The sequence below is a fragment of the Aquarana catesbeiana genome, linkage group LG03 (assembly GCF_042186555.1).
Source record: "Aquarana catesbeiana isolate 2022-GZ linkage group LG03, ASM4218655v1, whole genome shotgun sequence".
Classification (NCBI taxonomy): Eukaryota; Metazoa; Chordata; class Amphibia; order Anura; family Ranidae; genus Aquarana; species Aquarana catesbeiana.
Window position 1 is genome coordinate 608,938,892 of NC_133326.1, and position 27,542 is coordinate 608,966,433.

The window sequence follows — 27,542 nt, forward strand, 5'->3', positions numbered from 1 at the left end:
ATGGTCCCACCACCAGCACATACCCACTGAAGTTGGACTTTAGGGCAAAAAGCAGTGCTGAAACAGTATGAAGGCAGCTTGACATTTTTTTGAAATTAGTAAAACTATATCATAAAATATAAAGTATGATAATATATTATAATATATAACATTTGAATTGTTACCCCACTATTATTTCTAAGCTTCTCAGTATTTACAAAGTATTGGAAATTATTAAATAAGTTCATTTCCTTTAACATTAGGCCTCCCCATGTGAACAGTACCATATAAATAAATCAGTTACTGTACCTGTGTATCTCTCTTGTGCTGAGTATGAAGTTTTCGAGGATAAACCACCTCATATTTTTGTTTCCCAGGAAATGGATTAAATCCTAAAAATAATACAGCAACACCATACATTTTTATTATGAAAAAAATAATTTAATTAGTTATTCATATAAAACAGCTGTGCTTTAGAAAATAAAACAATTTTTTTCACTAATAAAAAGCTCAGTCTCACTAGTTTCACACCATTCCCTGAATGGCTTGTAACATGCTAGCGCAGTGTGGAGTAAGCAAAAATGACAACAACCCCAATTTATAACTAGGTTTAAAAATAAGTTGCACATGGAAGAGCTTTGCATAGCGCAAACAAAAATGTTTTCCCAGCACACTTGTTGTAGGTGGGGGCCGTGACATGGGGGAACCTTTCTATATGTGCCCCCACCCCATTTCAATAGTAATAAGGAGTGTGGCTCATAGGTTAATTCATCCTGCCAGCCCTCACATTGGAAGGTCTCTTCTCCTCTCCAGCCAGTGGCATTGATCTATCCCTACCCGTCCCAGCCCAGACTACAGAGCATTTTGAGGTTAACAGTGCAGAACACTTAATATCCTTCACCAGGTCCTTAGCACAGCACTTTTATCTTGCTCCAACCCGTAGGTTTGAAAGGGAAGCTCCACACGTATGCAAGGCCTTTTTCTTTCATGGTTCAGGCCCTGTCCCTAGGAAAATTCTATATCACAGTGGCCCTAGAATGCCCTACTGAGAGGGGCATGATTAGTAGACATGTGCACTGCTGAAAAATGTGTTTGTTTTAACTTTCATTTCATTTGTTTTTTTTTTAATATCGTTTTTCGGGTCATCTGTTCTGATCGCAATTTGTAAATTAGACACCTCATAAATTTGAAAATTCGTAAATTTGAAAATTCGTAAATTTGTAAATTAGCAAATTCGTGAATTTGAAAATCTGAAAATTCGAAGATCCGAAAATAAGAAAGAAAAATCCCAAAATTTTGATTGAACTGAATTCCAAAAATTCTAAATAATAACTAACTAATTAATAACAACTAACTATTAAACTATATTGGTATTGGGTATTGGGTATTGGGTATTGGGTATTGGAATTTTCTATCAAATTAGGCTGTTAGTGAAAGTAACGAATACAAATTTATCCGAAGATACAAATTATCAAAAATAATGAATGCCGCATCTAAACAAATGAAACAGAACAAATAAATAATAATAAAACATTTTTATTATTATTATTATTATTGTTATTCATTATTATTAATTTGTTATGTTCCATTAGTTTAGATGCGGCATTCGTTATTTTGGATAATTCGTAACTTCAGATAAATTTGTATTTGTTATGTTCACTAACAGCCGAATTTGAAAGGAGATTCCAATACTTATAAATTAATAGTTAGTTATTATTTCAGATTTTCAAATTTTCGGGTTTTCGGGCTTTCGAATTTCAAATATACGAATTTACAAAATTCCAAATTTACAAATTTACGAATTTTCTATTTTTTTAATTTACTAATTCGGAACAAAACGAATTGCACATGTCTAATACTTAGACATACTGTATACTAAGCCACCCTTCTGACTGGAACCCTCTGTCACTGTCCATCATCATCCTTGTCCCGAACTGGCTGCTCTTCCTTCTGTACACCTCATTACACACACTGTATTGGCACGCATATGCTTCTCCGTATTAAATAAGACCAGACTTTGCAGAATAAACAAACTTGTTTACTGGAGTTTCTCTTACTGGTACATTGATCTTACACAGTTCAGCATTCAACGCGTCCAGGCAAAGACCTAACGGATACCGTATTCCTCCACCTCAGCCAATCAGAGGAAGTCTTGCATTTATTTAAAAATACAAAGCCCCCTATGGATGACTGAGCAGTGCTCAGCTTCACTCAATTTAGTTCCAGGAATGGGACAGAGTGCTATGTACTGTATGTAACTAATTCTGCATGCAGTTTATACAGAGCTCCCAGCAGGCTCATCTGTTTTTTTTATTTTTTATAATTCATTGTTTATTAAACATTTTTCTCTTATTACAATAAACATTTACATGGCTCATCTCCCAAGACAGAGGACAATATTCAATATCCTGGTTTATATATACACGCCAACAACAGGGATGGCTACCTCTACACGCCCTCCCCCATACCCTAAAAAAAAAGAGAAAAAAAAAAAGGCCCCAATTTTATAAGAGTGCTATAAAAATAATTTAAGATCTTCCAATATTGTACTCTGTATACATTGTTGACTTAATACGTGTTAAAGGAGAGGGGGAAAAAAAAATTTTGAAAGAAAGGGAAAATACCTTCTTTCAAGTGCTGTGCTCTATATGTGTCATGTGATGGGGGGGGGGAGTAAACCCTCCCCTTGTTTATGAATGCATTATAAAATAATTCAAAAAATTTTCAAGTGCTTGTGCTTTGTGTATGTTGATAACGTATTACGTGAAAAGGAGAGTAAAAAAAAAATTTTAAAAAAAGGGGGGGGGGGAGGGGGTGAGGGGAAAACTTACCCTATTTATTAGTTGATTATGTAATAATTCAAAAAAATCAAGTGCTTTGTGCTCTCCCTCTGTTATTACCTATTAAATGTGAGAAAAAAGGGGGGGGGGGGGATAAACCCTCCCCTCATTTATGAGTATATTATAATAATTCAAAAATGTGCTTGTGCTTTGTGTATATTATTAACTTATTATGTGAAAAAAACAAACAAAAAAAAAAAAAAAAAAAAGGAGGGGTAAGGGAAGGGGGAGAAGGGGGAGAGTGGAAGAGGTAAGCAAATGCCTCAGAGGGAGCCATCCCATACAATCAGCATACGCCACACAATCACAAATTTAATTTATTAGTCTTATCAGCAAACAACAAATACAGAAAAAAAAAGATATAAAAGAAATGCCCCTTTAGAGTTTGTCTTGACTTCCGGCAATGGCTTCTAATTAATTTTATCTAACACCTTATCAGTTTTCCCACTTTGCCTATATTTTTTCAAATCTGTCTAGTTTATTTCTGGTCTTATAAACCCACCTTTCTGCCTCCATCATCACCTCCCTTTTCCATTCTCCTAATGTGGGGCATGTAGCCTGTTTCCAGTACCTGGGTATTAACCTCTTTGCTGCGTTTAGTAAATGTGGTGTGAGACTATTTTTATAAGATCTTATGGATCCAATAGTCCCATGGAAAAAGAAATGTATTGGTGTTAATTCTATACATTTCTTTGACATTCTTTTGATCCATGGGGCTATTTCTTCCCAAAATACCTTGATCTTAGGACATGTCCACCAAATATGAAGATATGTACCCCTATCTTTACATCCCCTCCAGCAACGATTATCTGCATTTGGATATATCTGTGCTAATCGCACCGGGGTTCTGTACCATCTAGTAAAAAATTTGTATGACATTTCCTGAATAGATGAGCTTACAGATGATGAGTGTGTTACTTCTATTAATTTTTTTCTTTGTGATGGGGTAAATGTACAGTTTAGTTCATTTTCCCACTCTTTAATAAAATATGGTGTTGTGGTTTCTTGTTCGCTAAGCATTAGTTTATACATCTGTGACAATAAATGATTGGGTTCTGATATCTTCATACACATCTTCTCAAATGTGGTTAAAGTATTTTGGGGCCTTATTTGGTGTTCTATTTTTTTTAAAAAGTTTCGCATTTGGTTATATCTCCATCCTGCCATCTTCATGTCTCCTTATAATGATATCAGTTCTACTTGGGACATAAGAGTGCCTAGGGGGGCATATCTTAAACACATTGTGTTCCCTCCTGATTCTCATGGACCTAGCACTCCCTTTTCTTCTCCAGGGGGGAACCATGGATAACCCCCTAGTGGGGCTAAAGGAGATATTTTAGGAGCATATTTACCCGTTTTATTTATTCTATCCCATACTGCCAGTGTGTTTTGAGTTAATGGAGATGTCCATTTAGATATTCCCCTGTCCTTGGCTGGTATCCATGGTGCCCCCCAAATCCCTTTCTGCCATATTTTTTTCAATCAACACCCATGCTTTGTTTTCAGAGTCATGACACCAGTTTAGTATGCGTACCTGAGTCATTGCTCTGTAATACATTGCAATGTCTGGCAACCCTACTCCTCCCTCCTCTTTCCTTCTGCGTAAGATGTTATATGCTATTCTAGCTTTTCCATTCTTCCATATGAAGGATAGAAATTCTTTACGTACCTTTTTAAAAAATACTTGGGGGAGTGGTATGGGTACGGTGTATAGTATATATAATAATCAAGGTATTATGTTCATTTTAAGGATGTTGATCCTCCCAAACATTGTTAACATATGTCCTTTCCAGCTATGCAAATCCTCTGTTATTTTGGCAAGTAAGGGACTATAATTTTGTTCATATAGTAGTTTTACATCTGCTGATATATGTACTCCCAAATAAAACAAAGATTTCCTGTTCCAGATAAACGGGTATTTGTTTTGCAGAGATGTAGTTAATGGTGATGGCATATGACAGGGTAGTAATACCGATTTCTCCAAATTTATTTTAAAGTTTGATAATTTCCCATATTTTGTCACCTCCTGCATCACTTCTTTAATGGATTCTTGGGGTTTTGAAAGGAAAAATAACAAATCGTCAGCGTAAGCTGATACTTTGTACTCTCTAGGTCCTATTTCTACTCTACTACTTTATTTTTCCTTATTTTGCATAGGAAAGGTTCTAACACAAGGGCAAATAATACTGGGGACAGTGGACACCCTTGCCTTGTACCGTTTCGTATATCCAGACCTCCTGATAGGGTCCCATTAACTTTTACCCTTGCCCTTGGTCCAGCATATAGTGCCGATACCCACCCCATCATTCGTTCCACCGGCCCTATTCCTCTTAGTACTTCCATAATAAATATCCAGTTCACTCTATCAAAAGCCTTTTCGGCATCCATTGATAGGACTACCCTTGGTGTTTTATTAGGTCCATTCTGTATCCAATGGAGAACATGAAGGGCCCGGATGGTGTTATCCTTAGTTTCTCGTCCCATCATAAACCCCATTTGATCAGAGTGTACCAACTGTATTACTTTATCCTGTAATCTAGTTGCTAGAATTTTTGCAAGTAATTTGGTATCTGAATTCAAAAGGGAGATAGGTCTATAGTTTGCACAGTATTGTGGGTCTTTCCCAGGTTTTGGTATTACTGTCACAAAAGCCAGCAAAGCTTCTGGGGGTAATGGGTTGGTAGCTGTAAGTTGGTTAAAATAATTGCAAATTGGTATAGTCAAGATATTAATACATTTTTTATAATATGCATTTGTTAGACTATCCGGCCCTGGACTCTTCCCCATTGGTAAATTTTTTATTGCATTTTTTATTTCCTCTAACGTAATCTGCTCCTCTAACCTCTCCACCATTTCCAAAGTGAGGGGTGATAATGCAGATTCTTTAATATAATTTCTATTTTCCTCCACCTTAATCCCTTCTTCTAATCCTGACGAATAAGGTTGGATATTATATAGGCCCTTGTAGAACTGCTCAAATTCCATAGCTATGGACTTTGTGTCTATTACCTGTTTATTACCTATTCGTATATTATGAACGTGGGAAATTTCTTGTTGTTTTTTTAATTGTCTGGCTAATAGTTTACCACATTTGTTCCCATGTTCATAAAATCTATGTGCAAAGAATCTATATTTGTCCTTATCCCTTCTCTCAAGATATGTGGAGAGTTTTATTCTAAGCGTTTCCAGCTGTTTAGCTTCCTCAGGGTCAAGACTGTTTTTATGTTTGATCTCTAACTCATGTATATTTCTTAATAAATCCTCCATCTCCTTCCTTTTCTTTTTCTTAACTCGCGACCCATGAGCTATCAGCTCCCCCCTAATGACGGCCTTGTGGGCTTCCCATATCATTTGTTCTGATACCTCTCCTGCTGTATTTTCTTCAAAATAACTTATCATTTTCTTCAGTATATCCTCCGCTATCTGCTCGTCATCTAACAATGACTCATTTAGTTGCCATATTCGCTCCTGTTGACTTACAGATACCGGAAGAAACTTCATCACCACTGGTGCATGATCAGAGATTGTTATTGGTTCTATTGTCACGGCTCTAACATATTCCATATAATACTGGTCCACCATGAATAGATCCAGTCAGGCAGTTAGACTATTTACATTTAGTGCAGAGCGTCCTGCTCACAGTGTTCTGCTAAACCTACAAGTTAGTGGGGTGCGTCCTGCTCACAGTGTTCAGCTAGATCCGTTTCTGTTATCTTCTTACTGACAGGCAGGCTTGTCTTGTTACAGTAAATACAGCTACCTGAAGAAAATTGCTTGTGTTCTTTTGATCCTATTAGTACCACAGTCAGGCAGCTAGACTATTTACAGTTAGTGCAGTGCGTCCTGCTCACAGTGTTCTGCTAAACCTACAAGTTAGTGGGGTGCGTCCTGCTCACAGTGTTCAGCTAAACCTACAAGTTAGTGGGGTGCGTCCACCTCACAGTGTTCAGCTAAACCTACAAGCTAGTGGGGTGCGTCCTGCTCACAGTGTTCAGCTAGATCCGTTTCTGTTATCTTCTTACTGACAGGCAGGCTTGTCTTGTTACAGTAAATACAGCTACCTGAAGAAAATTGCTGGTGTTCTTTTGATCCTATTAGTACCACAGTCAGGCAGCTAGACTATTTACAGTTAGTGCAGTGCGTCCTGCTCACAGTGTTCTGCTAAACCTACAAGTTAGTGGGGTGCGTCCACCTCACAGTGTTCAGCTAAACCTACAAGCTAGTGGGGTGCGTCCTGCTCACAGTGTTCAGCTAGATCCGTTTCTGTTATCTTCTTACTGACAGGCAGGCTTGTCTTGTTACAGTAAATACAGCTACCTGAAGAAAATTGCTGGTGTTCTTTTGATCCTATTAGTACCACAGTCAGGCAGCTAGACTATTTACAGTTAGTGCAGTGCGTCCTGCTCACAGTGTTCAGCTAAACCTACAAGTTAGTGGGGTGCGTCCACCTCACAGTGTTCAGCTAAAGCTACCTGTAGAAGGTTGGTGGTGTTCTCATACTACAGGCAGGCAGTTGATTTTGCTAGCTGCAGTATCAGTACATATATATATATATATCCCAGCTTAGTGCAGCTACAGGCCATTAGTATGTCTGGAAGGCCAAGAAGGAGAGGCAGACAGTCACAAGCCAATAAGAGAGGGCAAGCAGGCTCTGTGTCTAGTGCTGGTCGTGGAGACGGTGCATCCTCATCAGCACGTGGCCATGGGACACGCTTGGCCTTTTTTTCGGCAACTGGCCATGTTGAGCCGCAACATGTGGAAGACTTGGTCGAGTGGATGACCAAGCCGTCCTCATCCTCCTCATCCTCTCTCACCCATGCCCAGGGTACTTTGTCTGGCAAAGCAGTGGCCTCTTCCCTCGGCTCAATGTCATCAGTGACTCCTTCCCTAGCCCCACCATGTCCTCCTGAGGAGTCCCTCGAACTGTTTGACCACAGTGTTGGGTACATGCTCCAGGAGGATGCCCAGCGTTTGGAAGGCTCTGATGATGATACTGAGCTCGATGAAGGCAGTAACATGAGCACGGACAGAGGGGGTGCCCAAGAAGGACAGCAATCTGGCAGTCATGCACCCCCTGCTGCAGCATACTGCCAGGTTTGCTCCAGTGATGAGGAGGGAGGGGATGATGAGGTCACTGACTCAACGTGGGTGCCTGATAGGAGAGAGGAGGAGGAGGAGGAGGAGGCGGCACATCACCAACGAGGCAGGATGCCCTCCAGGGGCCAGCCTAAGGGCAGCACATTGACTGCATCACACCCCAAAGCTCCACATGTGCAGGGCGCTGCAGTCTCTGCGCGTTATTCAAAAAGTTATTTGGTGTGGGCCTTTTTTGAGACGAGTGCATCAGATCGCACCGCTGCTATTTGCAACATATGTCTCAAGCGTATCTCGCGTGGCCAAAACATCTCCCGCTTGGGTACCACATGCTTGACCAGGCATATGTTGACCTGCCATGCAGTTCGTTGGCAAGCGTATCTAAAAGACCCACATCAAAGAACAAAGAGGACCTCTCCTTGCTCCTCATCAGCTGAGATTTCCAACCCCACTAGACCTTCAGTCCTCTCTGAGACCTGCACTGAGAGGAATGAAGGTGTAGAATTAGGTGTGTCACAGCCAAGTACTTGTGGGCAATCTGATTTTGGTACACCGACATCAGATTGTACCAGGCAAATTTCCCTGCCCCAGCTGCTGCACCGCCGAAAGAAGTTTGCTCCCAGCCATCCACATGCCCAGCGGTTGAATGCTAGCTTGGCAAAATTGCTAGCACTTCAACTGCTGCCTTTTCAGTTGGTAGACTCTGCCCCCTTCCGTGAGTTTGTGGAATGTGCGGTTCCTCAGTGGCAGGTACCCAAACGCCACTTTTTCTCACGGAAGGCGATTCCGGCTCTCTACCAGCATGTGGAAGGCAATGTCCATGCCTCGCTGGACAGGGCGGTCAGCGGTAAGGTGCATATTACCGCTGACTCATGGTCCAGCAGGCATGGACAGGGACGTTACCTAAGTTTCACGGCGCATTGGGTGACTCTGCTGGCAGCTGGGAAGGATGCAGGACAAGGTGCAGTAGTGTTGGAGGTTGTTCCGCCACCACGCCTCCAAAATGCTAATGATTGTGACACACCTCTCTCCTCCACCCCCTCATCTTCTTCTTCCTCCATGGCCTCTTCCTCGGAACCAGCGGTGCTCCGTAGTCATTCAAGGGGCTACGCAAGTACGCAGGCCAAAAGATGCCATGCGGTGCTTGAGCTGGTGTGCTTGGGGGACAGGAGCCACACTGGGGCAGAGGTTCTGTCAGCTCTGCAGGGGCAGGTTCAGAGGTGGTTGACGCCACGCCAACTTAAGGCAGGAATGGTGGTTTGCGACAATGGCACCAACCTCCTCTCTGCCCTCCGACAGGGACAAATGACCCATGTGCCCTGTTTGGCTCACGTCCTTAACTTGGTGGTGCAGCGGTTCTTGGGCAGGTACCCGGGCTTACAGGATGTCCTGAGGCAGGCCAGGAAAGTCTGTGTGCATTTCCGCCGGTCATATAATGCCAGTGCTCGGCTGACGGACCTCCAAAAGGAGTTTAACCTGCCCAAGAACCGCCTAATCTGTGACATGCCCACCAGGTGGAACTCAACGTTGGCCATGCTGCAGCGGCTGCCCACGCAGCAGAGGGCCATCAATGAGTACCTGTGTGACTATGGCACCAGGACAGGGTCAGGGGAGCTTGTTTTTTTTTCCCCACGCCAGTGGGCCATGATCAGGGATGCATGCACTGTCCTGTCACCATTTGAGGAGGCCACGAGGATGGTGAGCAGTGACAGTGCATGCATCAGTGACACTGTCCCCCTTGTCCACCTGTTGGAGCACACGCTGCGTGGAATAATGGACAGGGCACTTGAGGCAGAACAGAGGCAGGAAGAGGAGGACTTCCTTAGCTCTCAAGGCCCCCTTTATCCAGACAGTGTTCCTGCGTGCCCGCCGATCACACAGGAAGGGGACGAGGAGGAGGAGGAGGAGGAGGAAGATTGTGTCAGTATGGAGGTGGAGCCTGGCACTCAGCATCAGCAGCAGTCTTTAAGGGATCAGTCCCAAGAAACACATGGACTTGTACGTGGCTGGGAGGAGGTGGCTGCGGACCATGTCGTCCTTAGTGACCCAGAGGACTCCGGACCGAATGCCTCAGCAAACCTACGCTGCATGGCCTCCCTGATCCTGCAAAGCCTGCGTAAGGATCCTCGTATTCGTGGTATCAAGGAGAAGGACCAATACTGGCTGGCAACCCTCCTTGATCCACGTTACAAGGGTAAGGTTGCGGACCTTATCTTGCCATCGCAGAGGGAGCAGAGGATGAAACATCTTCGGGAGGCTTTGTAGAAAGGTCCGTGCAACGCGTTCCCAGAGACTGGGAGGTTACAAACTCCTGTTTCTGGACAACGTGTTGCTGAGGCTTCGGTCAGTCAAAGAAGGAGCGGTGGAGAAGGTGGCCGTCTGACCGATGCGTTCAGACAATTTTTTGGTCCGCAGCCCCAAGGTATGATCGGTTCCAGCAACCATCGCCAGCGTCTGTTTTACATGGTGCAGGAATACCTAGGGGCAAGATCAGACTTGGACACCTTTCCCACCGAAAATCCTCTGGGTTACTGGGTCTTGAGGATGGATCACTGGCCAGAGCTTGCACAGTATGCAATTGAGCTACTGGCCTGTCCTGCATCCAGCGTTCTTTCGGAACGCACATTCAGTGCTGCTGGAGGCGTGGTAACCGATCACAGGGTGCGTCTGTCCACTGACTCGGTCGATCGACTGACCTTCATAAAAATGAATCAGTCTTGGATCACCACCAGCTACCAAGCACCTGATGCTGATGTAACCGAATAATTTTTTTTGAAATCTCAGATCCCTTCAAAGACTGCCTATGCTGATGCTGAGTGACTATCCCTGAGTAATTATCCTCTTCCTCCTCAATCATCACGCTGATAGCTTGTAAGAACATTTTTGGTTCTGGGCGCCACCACCAGTGCCTAAGGCACAATTTTTCAGCCCCTGTTTAACAGGGGCGTGTAATTACAATTTTTGATGTAATACTTTGCAGCAGGGCTCGTTCCTGCATTCCAACTAGAGTGTCTGTGAGGGGTTGCAGTGTTGTGGCACCAGCACCAGTGCCTAAGGCCCATTTTTTCTGCCCCTGTCTAACAGGGGCGTGTAATTACAATTTTTGATGCAATACTTTGCAGCAGGGCTCGTTCCTGCGTTCCAACTAGAGTGTCTGTGAGGGGTAGCAATGTTGTGGCACCAGCACCAGTGCCTAAGGCCCATTTTTTCTGCCCCTGTTTAACAGGGGCGTGTAATTACAATTTTTGATGCAATACTTTGCAGCAGGGCTCGTTCCTGCGTTCCAACTAGAGTGTCTGTGAGGGGTTGCAGTGTTGTGGCACCAGCACCAGTACCTAAGGCCCAATTTTTCAGCCCTTGTTTAACAGGGGCGTGTAATTACAATTTTTGATGCAATACTTTGCAGCAGGGCTCGTTCCTGCGTTCCAACTAGAGTGTCTGTGAGGGGTTGCAGTGTTGTGGCACCAGCACCAGTGCCTAAGGCCTAATTTTTCAGCTCCTGTTCAACAGGGGCATGTAATTACAATTCTTGATCTAATATTTCACAGCAGGGCCCTGTGAGGGCTTACAGTGTTGTGGCCACAGCAACACCTAAGGCCCAAATTTCTTCTGAGTATATAGGGCAGGACCCTACTTTCAAATAACTAACTTACAAACGACTCCTACTTGCAAACGGAAGGAGACAACAGGAAGTGAGATGAAATCTACCCCTAGGAAGGGAAATTCTCTCCTGTAAGAGTTAATATGGGAAAAACATTTCTCCTTTCCACTGATGCTTTCCAATCCATTGGGACAAAAAGTGAGGTGAAATCTTCTGAAGAGGAGGAAAGACAGCAAAACAAATGTCACAGGGGTGATAACCCTTCCCTATGTTTTCCAAAAAGCTTAAAAAAGATTTTTTGGCTGGAGCTAAACACGTTAAAAATGTACCCGTTCAAAATTACAAAGAGATTCTACTTAACAACAAACCTACAGTCCCTGTCTTGTTTGCACCGCCTGTATACTGCTGTTCAGAGTATATAGGGCCTGGTGGCCCCACACCTTTCCTTATTTTAATTTGGGTGTGGGGTTCCCCTTAATATCCATACAAGACCCAAATGGTAATGGACTGGGGGGTACCCATGCCGTTTGTCTCACTGATTTTCATCCATATTGCCAGGACCCCCACATTACATTAAACCCGCAAGCAGTTTTAAATGAGATTTTTTCCTTTAAAAATGACATTTGGTGCAGGGACTGTTCTAAACACGGGAAACACGCGTCACTTTACAGGCATACTATAGACACCCCTCAGGTACGATATTTAAAGGAATATTTCACTTTTTTTTTTTTTACTTTAAGCATCATTAAAATCACTGCTCCCGAAAAAACGGCCGTTTTTAAAAGTTTTTTTGCATTGATACATGTCCCCTGGGGTAGGACCCGGGTCCCCAAACCCTTTTTAGGACAATACCATGCAAATTAGTTTTTAAAATGAGCACTTTTGATTTTGAACGTTCGAGTCCCATAGACGTCAATGGGGTTCTAACGTTCGTGCGAACTTTCGGTCCGTTCGCAGGTTCTGGTGCGAACCGAACTGGGGGGTGTTGGGCTCATCCCTAGTGGTTATTAATCCAAAAGGAAATCCCCATTTATATCTAATTTCAGCCTTCCGCATTGCTTCCAGTAATGGACGCACCATTTTGCGTTATTAAAGTTCTGCGTGTTATGTCAGGGAATAAAGCAATTTGTGTCTCTTCAAATTTAATTAAGGGTGTGTCCCATATCATCCTCATTATAATCTCCTTCACGGAGTTTTTATGAATTTTACACATCACATCCCTTGGCCTTTCTTTATTCTGCTTTACAAGAGGAGTAATACGGTGGACTCTATCTATTTCCACGAGTTCCAACATGCTCGGCCCCAAAATCTGTGAGAAAAGTTTCTGTACTGTTGCTAGCAGATCTTTATTATTATATTTCTCAGGTAGGTCCCGTATCCTTATCTTCTGCCAGCGGTCCCTGTTCTCGATATCATCTACCAGTAATTGGTCTCTATATGTATTCAACATATCTTCTTGCTGTTTAATGATATCCTGAACTTCTCCCATAGCTTGTTTAATTTGATCTTGGCCTTCTTCCAGCACTTCCACTCTATTTCCCACTGCCACTATTTCTTCCCTGAGGTCTTCCACTGCTTGCTTACATGACCTCACCACTGTGGATATCAGTTCTTGTATGTCTGTTTTTGTGGGTAATGCTTTTATCAGTTCTCTAATATCTCTAAAGTCCTGTTCATTGCCGCTCCTTACTGGTTCTGTCTCTGTCTCATTGTCCTCTTTGCGGAATATATACTCCTTAGCGGTGCCTTCCATCAGCTCAGCAGGGAATGCATGTGATGTTATTCCTTCTTCTAATTTATGATCTGTCTCTAGGGTACCCACCTCTACCTCTGCGTAGCCCTGGTCGTCTCCCTCTGGATCTACTAATGGAGTGTCAGTTATTAGTGAGTCACTTGAGCTTTCTTTTGGGGTTACTTTCGGGTTATTCCCGATTTCTTTGCTACTTGTGTCTCTGTATCCTTAAGAGGCCTTGATATCTCCAACTTTTGTTCTATCAGGGCATCCCCCAGCTCATATTGTACCTTGCCTTTTTTAAGTTCATTCCCCCACCAAATTTCTTCCATACCTTTGGATGGCTGTGGGCTGCTCCTTTGTTCCAGTTTGGGGGGCGCTGTATGTCCGCTGCCGCTACCTCCAATCCGTTCCTCTCCCCCTCCAGACATCCGCCTGCCTCTCCCATTTGTTGGTGGGCTCCAATTCTGTGGGCTGTGGATATGTGCAGTATGTAGCATGGATGAGCCGTGACCGACTTTCCCCTGAAATCCTCCAGTATCAGGGCTTCCGTATTGGCGCATCCCTGCTCCTGCCGTGTCTCCGATGTTCTCCCCTCTTTGCGGCGTCATGTACGCCCTCAGTCTGCCAGTCACACTCCTGCTTCCTCCCCCAGCTGGCTGAAGGGCTGCGCGCCTACGAGTGGTCATCTCCTCCTCCCCCCCCCCCCGCAATGATTCCTTCGCTTTCTCCGCTCCTTTCACCTTCTGTCTCTGTGTTCAAAAAAACAGCTGAAGCGGTGACTGTCTGCTTCTAATCAAGCATGTCAGGTGCAGCTCTTTCTCTCTGGTCTGGGTGTGTGAGGGAGCTCTCACCTCACACATCTGCTCCTCCCATCACCTGCCACAGACCCAACCTCGACATCTTTTGGTATTACACTCATGAGAACGCAGATTAAACTGCATCTGTTAGTTAGTAAAGGAAATCATTGGAGTTATGCTTTAAAGCCCTTCCATGTACACCTTACTTTTAAAGCTGGTTATAAAATAGAGTTTTGACATTTTTAGATAGCTTTCTGGAAATGGCCTGGGGACACATTGGACAGCATTAGATAGCATTGTGCCTTGGTGGGCTTTAAGTGTGTCCCTGTGCCTTTGAGAGTCAGTGTTTGCACTCAAGTTTTTGTACTGCAATTTACTATATAAAAATTTTGGTACTGCAAATCACTATATTATGAATTACTATATAATAATTTAAGTGGAAGAAAAGCCTAAGACCCCTTTCAGATGGGGCAGACTCCGTCCCGATTAGCAGGGGATGCACTCACAGATCCTGCTGCTCAGAGAAAAGCAGGCAGATGACAGAAAAGGACGGATCCCCTTCCATTTTTTTAGCGGGCCAGATCAGACTCGGAGGTAGGTGGGTGTAAACAGACACAAGTCTTTTTAATCAGTGATGAATGGACCATCTGATCAGGTCCCCCTGAAGAACTGACTGGTGGACCTGATTGGACCCACCGTCTGAAAGGGGCTTCTAACTTTTCTTAAAAATGTTCCCTCCTCTATCCTACATAACATATGTTTTATTTGCTTTGGTCCAATCTTGTAACCTGCAAATGTGTCTCAGGGAGCCCCCAACGACGGCTTGGAATTCCAGGAGGCATGATGTTACGCATAAGCCTGGTACATACTAATATTTTTTTTCCGTTCAAGAGCACTGATCGGGAGCCGGTTGGCTGCTGGTTTTCCAGCATGCTCGTCCGAAAGAAGCCGGCTTCTGTCAGACTGGCTGACATACACATGGCCCAAATGTAGGCAATAGGTTCACATGTCCCAGTCATTATCAGCGCTCTCTCTCCCCCCCCTACAGCAACTGCTCACTGACACAGGGGAGCCAGAGCTGTGGCCAGTACCGAAGCAGAATTAAAAAGAGGTAAGTACACAATCTTTTTTTATCAGTTAGGCAGGAAAAGTGTGTGTGTGTGTGTGTGTGTGTGTGGGGGGGCATTATTATGAATAGTTAGACTTTTTTTCGACTTTAATAAGTTTAACTTACAACTAAGAGTACAAAAGCTGAAAAGAAACAGAGACTACAACCCCCCACCCTTCAATGTTTTCACTGGCTGGCCAGTTGTCCAATGCTTGTGAAAGTGACATCTAATGTAAAAAAGGTTGTTTTGTGTGGAAATAATATTCAGATTCCTGTAGAAATGTTTTTTTTTTTCCAGCAAAGAAAATATTCTGCCTGACTCATATTGCGTTATAAAGGTATTATATCTCCACAAGGCCGGCACTACTGCTAGTGCGCAGCCATGGCCACTGGTTTCCCCAGGGACAGGTCAGGATGGGGGGCACAGGGGGAAGTTGCCCTGGATGCAGCAGTTTCATAGGGAGGAGGGGGCCAGTGGCCATAGGAAGATCTACCACTGGAGCTCTCCTGCCGTGCTCTGCTACAAGTGGGCTGTGTTGCCATCGTTTGTTTTGCCTTCACTGAGGACGAATCTGGGAATAGAAGAAGAAGAGGTGTCCTCCCTCTCTAGTCTCCTTCCATCGCATGCAGCAAACATCCAGCCTGTTGAACCACCTGGACCCAGCACCCTGATAGACACCTGGCTTGCCCCATACTGTGCGATACGTGCCGGGAATTGGATGTGACATTGCCCGGGGGATTATTATATATGTGTGGAAGTGTGGAATGGGGGGTGGCTGTCATCACTAAGCAGTCTGATGGATCCCCTATCTAGAGATTATTTGTCCTGGAGCAGTATGAAATCACTCATGTCCCATGCTTAATCATCACCCCGACACTCCAATCTCCTGGCCAGATCACTTTTATGGGATTGGACCTGGAGCCTGCTCAAAGCTGAGTGAGATCTCCACACACCAACACTGCTCCCTGCAAGGAGGAAACATGGCACATGGGGTACTGGGGGGCTTCATCATGGTTGCATTTGCAGTGCTGGGGGATCAGAGATGGGGGACACCTTACATGTGTATTGCTGGTTGCTCAGAGGCTGGGGACACCTTACATGTGTATTGCTGGGTGCTAAGAGACTGGGGACACCTTACATGTGTATTGCTGGGTGATCAGAGGCTGTGGATACCTTACATGTGTGTTGCTGGGTGATCAGAGGCTGGGGATACCTTACATGTGTATTGCTGGGCGATCAGAGGCTGTGGATACCTTACATGTGTATTGCTGGGTGATCAGAGGCTGGGGACACCTTACATGTTTATTGCTGGGCGATCAGAGGCTGTGGATACCTTACATGTGTATTTCTGGGTGATCAGAGGCTGGGGACACCTTACATGTGTATTGCTGGGTGATCAGAGGCTGGGGACACCTTACATGTGTATTGCTGGGTGATCAGAGGCTGGGGACACCTTACATGTGTATTGCTGGGTGATCAGAGACTGGGGACACCTTACATGTGTATTGCTGGGTGATCAGAGGCTGGGGACACCTTACATGTGTATTGCTGGGTGATCAGAGGCTGGGGACACCTTACATGTGTATTGCTGGGTGCTAAGAGGCTGGGGATACCTTACATGTGTATTGCTGGGTGCTAAGAGGCTGGGGACATCTTACATCATGTTTTCATACTTTAATATTTTCTACCGTTTTTTTCTTTTTAATCTTTATTTTTTTATTTTTTTTTGGGGGGGGCGGCTGGGGTGCAAGTAGCTTGTCTCCCCTAGGGCGCAAAACGATACAGCCCCAGTCCTGTATCTCCATATCTGGTAAAAAACATAGTCTCTAAATATTAAAAAACAGAAGTGCTGTGGTTGCCACACTAAATAAAATAAGGAATCGTCGAAAACAAGCATAAAGGAAATGTGCACACTACAAATGTATTTACTAGATAACATATGGTTTTCATGTGATCCTCCTGATTATTAGAGTCTGTGACAGTTTATAGGTATGCATGAGCACAGCAAAATAAAATATGCTACAAGTAAATAGATGTGTTATAGCTGAAGTCCAGGTAAATAGCTAATTGCAAAGTTACAATCCATGCATATGTGCTGTCTTACGTGCCACAGAATTTGTTTTTCTGTTCATCCAGTCCTGACATTTACACAGCTTTGCCAGGCAGCACAGCCTGGTGGTTAACACAGTGGTGACCTCTCGCCATCCCCTGTCTGCTCACTGGACAACAGGAGACCAGCAGCCATGCACTGCTGCTGAGGTCATCCCTTTCATCACTTTACTCTCTTCAATCAGCGCGTCAATACATTTGCATGCAGCACACCTGATTAAAGCATGTACAATCCAATACATGGCTCCAACTCCAACCAAAGCTTTTCATTTTATTTGGGGTGGCGTGGAAAAGGCTTAGAGCTTCTGCCAGGCTTTTATCACTTCTCATAGATTTCATACCTGTACTGGGGGTCATTTCTGACATGAGAGGTGACACCTTCACAAGATATAGTATATTGTGGTTTTTGTAGAAATATGTTAACACCTTAACCAGCATAGCCTGCTCTATGGGTGTTGCCTGTTTCTCTTCAGTGTACAGTGGCGTTGTGTCTTCTCTTCTATATTTCCTGCTTAAAGGGGTTGTAAACCCTCGTGTTTTTTCACCTTAATGCATCCTATGCATTAAGGTGAAAAAACACCTGGCAGAAGAGGATGTTTGGGGCCACTCTGTGCAAAACGAGCTGCACAGTTTAGGTAAATATGATATGTTTGTTATTTAAAAAAAATAAAAAACAATCCTTTACAATCACTTTAAAGAGACACTCTCACCTTTCCTTCAATATACTCACCTTATGTGCTTACTTCCACCTGCAAGCTCCTCTGCAACTGTTATTAAGATTTCCTTTGTTAGCAAACCAAAGTGGTGACATCTCTCCCCGGTCACATGCCAGAGCACCGTTAAAGGGAACAGGCCACATGTCTTCCTGTACACAGGTGTTTTTGCCAGCTACAAAGGAGCAGTGCAGGTAAGGAAAGTATAGAGAGGTCAGAGGATGCCCATAGCTCCCAACTGTCCCTGATTTCGAGGAACTGTCCCTCATTTAGAACAAAGTCCCTCTGTCCCTCTTTCCTCCTCAATTGTCCCTCATTTTGGTCTGATCTATATAGTTGTATATAAAATGCACTTCTTATCTTTCAAAAAGTGTTTCCCAGTGCTAAACCTTTCACCCAATTTCAAAAGCTAGTATAAAGGAAAAGTAGTGGTTAAAAAACACTTTTTTTGTATAATTCTCATTTAAGGGGGTGTGTCCTATGCCTACATACTATTGCTAATAGGTGTCCCTCATTCCCAATTTAAAAAGTTGGGAGGTATTGGACACCCTTTCTTTTTTTTTTTTGGATTCTGCTGCAGTATATCTGCGTGAGGCGGTCAGCAAGCGGTTAAAGTCTAAGTGTAAAATACTTGTGCACTGCTGTGTACTTCAAAATAACAAAGGATGACAGAAGTAATCAAAATATATGTGATATGGTGACACTGTGGGGTTGATTTACTAAAGGCAAAAAGACTATGCACCTTTCAAAGTACAGTTGCATTCTACAAGAGCAGTTGCTCCAAAGCTTAGTAAATGAGTAGAAGCTCTGCTGATTTCCATCATCCAATCATGTGCAAGCAAAAATGCATCTTTTTTTATTTTCCTTGCACGTGATTGGGTACTCTTTGCAAAGTGAAGCCTTTCTTCATTTACTAAGCTCTGGAGCAAATGCACTTTGCAAAGTACACAGTCTATTTGCCTTCAGTAAATCAACCCCTATGTCTCCTTTTTGTTCAAGTGAACAGGTGCAAGCATTTGATAGTGAACTCAACGCTAAAAAAACAAGCAGTAATGTGAAAATAATGGTGCACTTATTCTAAAGGAAACATATAACATAAATAACCAAAAGTAATATATTGTAAAAAAAAAAAAAATTTTATATATAAGTGCTTCACACCCAAATGCTTGAAAAATAACACTTATAAAATTGTTCAAAAGTCCACCATGATAGGTGCTCCAATCAAAAAAACAAATTCTTTGCTCCCCGTTGCGTGAAAATTGTGATATATCACTTTAAATTCCAGTCACCAAATAATCACCTCTAGGTGCAATACACGCTCACCTCCATGCTATGACCAAAAGGCCACAATTACAGTTTGGTTAGACACTAGGGTTGATCTCCTATATGCCCCTTTGGTCCACCTCTGTCTCTGGTGGATTGGGTTACCTCCGCAATAATGCTCAAATAAACAGAGAGTATCTCATTGTGCAGCATGTTTAAAATCTTCTTAATTTATTAGAAAGCTTAATTATTCAACTCACATTATTAACATCTTGTACGTTTGCATAGAACTGAACTCAAATCTGCAGTAAAACAAGATCCAGCTCACCGTTTTCCAGGTCACGGAGACACCGGTAATAATGTCACAGGCTCCTCCCTTTGAACTTTTTGGACTTTGGAACAATTTTATAAGTGTTATTTTTCAAGCATTTGGGTGTGAAGGACTTATATATAAAATTATTTTTTTAACAATGTAGCACTAACTCTCGGTGGAGCTGCTGGTTTAAGCGGGCTTGTTACCTTCACTCTTGACACCCCTGCTTCACCGGCACCGGGTCTAGGGTTCCGTTGAGTTTACCTCTGGACGATAAACGCACCAACACTTGAATACGTTTTCAATGCTTTATTGAACCATGTAACAAAGGAAGTAGCAGGAAAGAGGCAAGAGGGAAGCTACAGGAAAGCTCAAATACCTTTCTTTAGGATTCTTGAGAATGTCCTTTATAGTTGAATATTGTAATTGGATGCAATCCCCTTGTGGGACACAATCTTTACTCGCCTGGATAGGCCTCTCTCACTTGCCTAGCAGCCAGTATGTAGCACAAACAAAAGTCTCTGCCACAGACTTGCTTGAAATAAATCCGTACAATCCTTTGCCACAGGATGTATTAAACTTTACGGTGAATGTCAGACACAGTACTTGGACCTCTATGCCAACCCGGCAGTACTATGCTGTAAAACTACTTTAGGATACGTCCTCCAACCGAGTCACCAGGCCCCTCCCCAGACCAGCATAACGCATACCTGTCGGCCAGGAGGGCCAGCAGGTGGCTGAAAACGAACCTCAAAACATGACGTCTGTCCCATAAATACTCTCTCCCAGAATGCAACTCGGAGGACCACCTCCACCGAGTTGTCTCCGGGACAGAGGAGCATCCATACACTTCGACACGTTGCCTTTCCAACACTAGCCAATGGTAACAGCGACACCCACCGGCTCAGTGTGGAACCAACACGCAACGTCAGCCAAGCTGGAACAGAGGCAAATCTAATTCCCCTAACGAGCAATTTACTAAATGTACCTATCAGTTGGTAGATCATAATTTTCCAGAGCTACAACAATATATTACTATGATTGTTATTTATGTTATATGTGCCCACCCTTAAAGTGACACTGAACGATGTCCTTATTCTTCAAAAGTAGTCCATACACATTCCCTACTTATGGATCCTGTAAGCTGTTTTTCATGAAATTGTTCCTTACTTTGTTTTTATGCCTCTATGTAATGTCCTCCCTGAGCTCTCAAACCTCTACCCCCCCCCCCTTCCCCTCACAAGTACACATTTTTGGGATTGTGGGAACTGCTCTATGCACACTATAAATCTCATGGTTCCTAGTCCATCTCAGTAGCAAGAGAGGGTGGCTATGTTTCTATAGTGGGACCACCGAGAATGAGCATAAACATCCTCTAACAGAATGTTAGATCATAGCAGGAATTAGGAATTTCAGAGGAAACTGAGAGCAACAGAAGGGATGTTTTATGAGTTAAGGAAACATACTTGGATAGAACTTTTCAGAGTTTAGTGTCACTTTTAGGCCTCATACACACTGGACATTATAAAAACGCCATTAGTGTTAGCTGTAGAAAGCTGTAGCTGTAGAATGAGTTTTGCAGTGTTTTTATAGTAGCGTTTTTCAGCCTTTTTTAGCGTTAACGGTTTTTAGCTTTTTTTTTCCTGTGCTGCTGACAAGATTATAAAGTGAGGGGAGAAATTTAGTTGGCAGCTGTAACCTTAACATAAGATATCAAATCTCCCAGTGGGGGGCACCTGTCCAGGTAGGTGGGATTTCCCTTAAAGTGTTTGTTATTCCAACACTTCCCATTCCTGATATGTGCCTGCTGTACCATGTACTTGTATGAAAAAGTCTCCTGTTCTCTTTGTATTGCTTTCTTTATGTGAAATCCCTGGTGTTCCTGGCGGTCCCTCTGCTTTCCTATTCAAAACTGACCACACTAGGCAGGAGAACACATCATGGTCAGTTCTCTAGCTATGCTGGGAACTCAGTGTGCTCTTCTCCAATGATCATGATTGTCCTGACACGACCCCCCCCCCACCTCACAGCCATTCATTGGGAAGCTCAGTGTGCTGCTGTTTCTCCTCCCCCCAGCTCTTATGCAGCTGAGAACAGAGGGAATGTAATCACTTATGAAAAAGTAAAAAAATGGATTTATAATGTATTTTTATGTCTATACAAAAATGTTTTGACTTTCATTTCTATTTTAAACTGAATTGGTTGTTTTACAAGGTGATCGTTTACAATCACTTTAACTTTATTATTATTACTATACAGGATTTATATAGCGCCGACAGTTTACGTAGCGCTTTACAACATTAGGGCAGACAGTACAAGTACAATGCAATTCAATACAGGAGGAATCAGGGGCCCTGCTCGTTAGAGCTTACAATCTAGGAGGAAGGGTCGTTATACATAAGGGTAATAGCTGTGGGGGATGAGCTAATGGAGAAAATAGTGCAGTTGTTAGATGGAGGCAGGATAGGCTTCTCTGAAGAGGAAAGTTTTCAGGGATCGTCTAAAAGTGGATAAATTTGGAGACAGTCTGACAGATTGGGGTAGGGAATTCCAGAGGATGGGCGAGGCTCGGGAGAAGTCCTGAAGGCAGATATGGGAGGAGGTGATGAGGGAGCTAGAGAGCAGGAGGTCTTGGCAGGAACAGAGATGGCGATTAGGTTGGTATTTTGAGACTAGGTTAGTGATGTAGCTGGGGGCAGAGTTGTGGATGGCTTTGTAACTTATTGTTAGTATTTTGAATTTAATTTGTTGGGCGAGTGGTAGCCAATGGAGGGATTGGCAGAGAGGGATATCAGACACTGAGCGGTTTGTAAGGTGGATGAGTCTGGCAGCAGCATTCATGATGGACTGAAGGGGGGATAGTCTGTTTAAAGGTAAGCCAATGAGGAGTGAGTTGCAGTAGTCAAGGCGAGCGATAACCAGGGAGTAAATCAGGAGCTTTGTGGTTTCATTGGTTAGAAAGGGACGTAGTTTAGAGATGTTGCGGAGGTTGAGGCGGCAAGCTTTGGAAAGTGATTGGATGTGGGGCTGAAAGGAGAGTTCAGAATCCAGGATAACACCTAGCACCCTGACATGTGGGGATGGGTGGATGGTTTTGCCATTGCTCTTGACAGAGAGGTCAGGGGAAGAGGCACGTGGGGGAGGAAATATTATAAGCTCGGTTTTGGACAAGTTGAGTTTGAGGAAGTGGTGTGACATCCATACAGATATGTCGGTTAGTAAGTTAGTGATGCGTGAGGAGACTGATGGAGTGAGTTGAGGGGTGGAGAGATAGATTTGTGTGTCATCAGCATAGAAATGATATTGAAAGCCGTGAGAGGCTATCAACTGACCCAGGGAAGAGGTGTAGATTGAAAATAAAAGAGGTCCAAGAACAGAACCTTGGGGGACCCCGACAGAGAAGGGAAGAGTAGTGGAGGAAGTAGAATTGTAAGTGACACTGAAGGTGCGTTGGGATAGGTAGGATGAGAGCCACTGAAGAGCACAGTCACGGAGACCGAGGGAGTAAAGTTTTTTGAGGAGGATGGGATGGTCAACCGTGTCAAAGGCAGCTGAAAGATCCAGAAGTAGGAGTACAGAATAGTGTCCGCTGGTTTTTGCAGTTAGTAGGTCATTTGTGAGTTTTAAAAGAGCAGTTTCTGTGGAGTGTTGAGGGCGAAATCCAAATTGAAGAAGGTTGTTTTTAATGAGGTGGTCACTCAGTTGGTTGTAAACCAGGCGTTCTAGGAGTTTAGAGGAAAAGGGGAGCAAGGAGATAGGGTGTAGGTTGTTAAGATTGGTAGGGTCCAAGGACAGCTTTTTGAGTATGGGGGTGACCAGTGCATGTTTTAGAGCATCGGGGAAGATGCCAGAGGTGAGGGAGAGATTGAAGATGTGGGTTAGAGTGTGTAGGATGAAGTCAGAGGGCTACCGTAGCATTTGAGAGGGAATAGGGTCCAGGGGACAGGTGGTTAGGTGGGCGATAGAATGGAGTTTAGCAACTTCATCTGTAGTAGCAGATTTGAATAGGGGGAGTGTCAGTTGTACCTGTTGACATGGGGTCTTAGCTGGGGGAGATACCTGTAGAATGGAGATTTCATCACGGATTGTATCAATCTTGTTTTTGAAGTGATTAGCGATTTCCTGGGCAGTGAGTAAGTCAGTGGGTGGAGGACAAAGTAGAGAGTTGAAGGTAGAGAAGAGTTTTCGGGAATTGGATGAAAAGGTGTTAATAAGAGTTGTAAAATAGGTTTGCTTGGCAGTATGGAGGAAAGAATAGTATTTTTGGAGGGCAGATTTGTATTGGTTGACGTCTTTGAGAGACTTAGTCTTGTGCCACAGACGCTCAAGAGCGCGACTACGTTTTTTGAGAATAGTGTCATCTGTTTGCCAGGGTTGTAGGGGTCGAGGCCTGATTCTGCGTGTAGTGAGGGGAGCAAGCTTGTCCAGGGTGGAGGACAGAGATTTATTGTAGATGGACGTGGCTTGGTTGGGGCAGGACGGGGGAGAGATTTTGTCATAGAGGTGGTCAGTAGCAGAACAGAGGAGAGAGGAGTTGAAGTTGCGAAAGTTTCTACGGGTGATGGTTAGGCGATTGGAGGGAAAGGTGGTGGAAGACAGGGGGAGAGAGAAACTAATAAGGTGGTGGTCGGAGAGAGGAAAACGATTGTTTGAGAAGTTGCATGGAGTGCATAGGCAGGAGAATACAAGGTCAAGGGTGTTGCCATCAGAGTGAGTAGAAGCCTGTACCCATTGCTTCAGGTCAAATGAAGAGGTTAGACTAAGAAGTTTAGAAGTAGCAGGAGTGTTTGTATTAGCAGGGATGTTGAAATCACTGAGAAGGATTGTGAGAATTTCCAAAGAGAGAAAGTAGGGTAGCCAGGCAGAAAACTCATCAAGGAAAGTTGATAATGGTCCAGGGGGCCGGTAGATCACAGCAATTCTTAGGGAAGTAGGAGAGAATAGACGTATAGAGTGGGCTTCGAATTATGAGAGGGAAAAAGAGGGAGGAGGGTGAATAACCTGGAAGGTGCTCTGGGGGGATAGGAGGAATCCCACTCCACCTCCCTTGCGTCCATTAGGCCTAGGGGAGTGAGTCCAGTGAAGGCCACCCTGGGAGAAGGAAGCAGGAGAAGGGATGTCATATTCGTGGAGCCAGGTTTCGGTGAGAGCAAGTAGACTAAAGGAATTAGTGACAAAGAGGTCATGAACAGCAGTGAGTTTGTTGCAGACAGAGCGGGCGTTCCAGAGGGCGCAGGAGAGAGGGAGGCTGGTGTTGGGAAGAAGAGGAATGGAGACCAAATTGTGTAGATTGTGACTACTGCCAGAGGGTGTAGGGTGATGGTGATGGGTGTGTTGGGCACAGTTAAATAAGGGAGGCCCAGGGTTTGGGGAAATATCTCCAGCGATTGGGAGAAGCAGAAGAGTAAGGGAGGTAATATGAGAATATGATTTGTATGAGGGGACATGCTTCGGTATCCTGGGGGGGTTTGTTAGCAAGTGAGCTTGGAGTTAGAAAGAGGTGATGAGGGCAGTAATAGGGGGAGGGGAGAAGTGAGGATGATATGTACAGATTGTGTGGTGGAGCAGAGGGATGTAGAAAAGAGAGCTTGAGGAGAGAGGCAGCAATTGTGAAGAGGAGGAGAGGTAAAGAGTGCATGTTTCAGAGAAGGTGAGATAATATGAAAATGAGGTCACCTGCAGTCTGTTATAGTTTGCTTTGTGCAAATCACTGAAGTGCAAGAGCAGAAGTGCCACTTATTTTCAGAACCCCACTTCTTTGGAAGAACCCCCTGTATGTGCAGCCCCCTGTATGTTCCCCTGTAAAGAAGGCCTTGTTATACACTGTGTTGGGTGTGGATGGAATCTGGCAATTAATCAATTAGAAGGGCATATTAGGAACACAGCAAGCAGGGCATAACTTGCACACCACAATCAAACTGCAAGGGGACTAAAAGGCCAAAATTGTAAAGATAAGGGAACCCATAATTTAGGTAAGACTTAAAGCGGAGCGCCGCCGAAATTTTTTTTTTTAAAAGTCAGCAGCTACAAATACTGCAGCTGCTGACTTTTAAAACATGGACACTTACCTGTTCAGGGCGCCCGCGATGTCGGCACCCGAGGCCGAAGCGTCTCTCCGTCCTCGGGTGCTGCCGCCTCCATCTTCGGTAAGGGAATCAGGAAGTGAAGCCGTGCGGCTTCACTTCCCGGTTCCCTACTGCACATGCGCGAGTCGCGCAGCGCAATACGGATGGTCCCTGCTGCCTCTGGGACCCGTGTGTTTCCCAGCAGGCAGCGGGGAGGGAGCAGGAAGTGGCGTAAATAACCGCAGATTCTGCGGCTATCTATGCCGGAAGTGGGTACAGATACCTGTAATATACAGGTATCTGTACCCCCCTCCCCCCTGAAAGGTGCCAACTGTGTCACAGGAGGGGGGGAGGAATCTGATGAGTGGAAGTTCCACTTTTGGGTGGAACTCCACTTTAATGGCTAAATAAACATTGAAATAATGTGAGCATGGCTACAGATGTAGTTGAGACAGCGGTGGCAAACAGATTTACCAAAAATGTATATAAGCGGTCAGTCAATTTTCAGTTAGCAGGACATGGGAATATAAACGCAGATTACCAAAAAATGTATATAAGCGGTCAGTCAATTTTCAGTTAGCAGGACATGGGAATATAAACGCAGATTACCAGGGGAAATGTCCTCTCACTGGGATGGGAAGGGAACATATAGAAATAAGACACAAGGCAGTGGTTCTAACCTTACCCCCCCCCCAAAAAAAAAAAATGGTCTGGGACTGTCTCACTTTAGAAATTATTTATTTGCATTAAAATATTATTAATACACACTATATAGATGTTTAAGTATGGACACTAATAAGTTAGTGTTAGGTACCACAGATACCAGGGTGCCTTGATGAGGCTCTGTGGCTTACACATGCATTTGCAAATGAGTGCAGACTAAACCCCTGCTTTTAACGCCTACTGTTAGACAGGTTTACTTGGTTGTCTGCGGGCTGGTCAGTAAGTCAAGCTTGGTTTTTTCCCTTGGCTTTATCCTTGGTCTTGTTTATACATATAGATCTTGAACACTTTTATGACCAGGAGTAATTGACGCCTAGTGCACAGTTCAAATGTAGCAGTGTCCGTATATGTTGAAATATATTTAAAGAAGGCAAAAAAGTTCCTAAAAAATAGGTTCTTTCCAGCTTATATTTAAAGAAGGGAACTTTTTTGCCTTCTTTAAATGTTATATCTGATTATAGCATCTGCTTAGTCCTATATATTTATTATCTTGAGCGCTGGATAAGTGACCCTGTTTACCCTTCTTGTGCATATGTTGAATTATATTGACTACCTCTCTTTGACCAAATTGCACACCTAAAAAATGTAGTCTACTATATTTGCTAGACTGTTTAAATCAATTGCCTGCTTACATTTTTTGTTATAAGCTTATAAATGGAATACAATGTGAAAAAAAAAAATGAATTTTAACAATTTAACAACTTGCTTACTGGGCACTTACACCCCCCCTCCTGTCCAGACCAATTTTCAGCTTTTAGTGCTGTCGCACTTTGAATGACAATTGCGCGGTCATCCAACACTGTACACAGATGAAATTTTTATCATTTTTTTCCCCACAAATAGAGCTTTCTTTTGCTGGTATTTGATCACCTCTGCGGTTTTTATTTTTTGTTTAAAAAAAAAAAAAAAAATTATATATTTTTTATATTTTGTTATAAAATTTTGCAAACAGGTAATTTTTCTCCTTCATTGATGTACGCTGATGAGGCGACACTGATGGGCACCGATAGGTGGCAGTGATGGGCACTGATAGATGGCAGTGATGGCCACTAATTGCTTACACTGATGGCAGCACTGCTAGGTGGCACTGATTGGCACCACTGGTGGGCATTGATAGGTGGCACTTGTGGGCACTCATAGGTGGCACTTGTGGGCACTGGCAGGTGGCAATGACAGATGGCACTGGCAGGCTCAGATGAGG

General features: G+C 43.7%; 1 protein-coding gene across 1 annotated transcript in view; it reads right to left on the reverse strand.

Moving 5' to 3' along the window:
- Positions 1 to 27,542, reverse strand: part of LOC141133091 (zinc metalloproteinase-disintegrin-like VAP1) — a 131,510-nt gene that overhangs the window by 91,638 nt on the left and 12,330 nt on the right. The window contains exon 2 of the mRNA XM_073622221.1: positions 289 to 371. Coding sequence (XP_073478322.1) covers positions 289 to 371 — 83 coding nt within the window. The remainder of the gene's footprint in view (positions 1 to 288; positions 372 to 27,542) is intronic.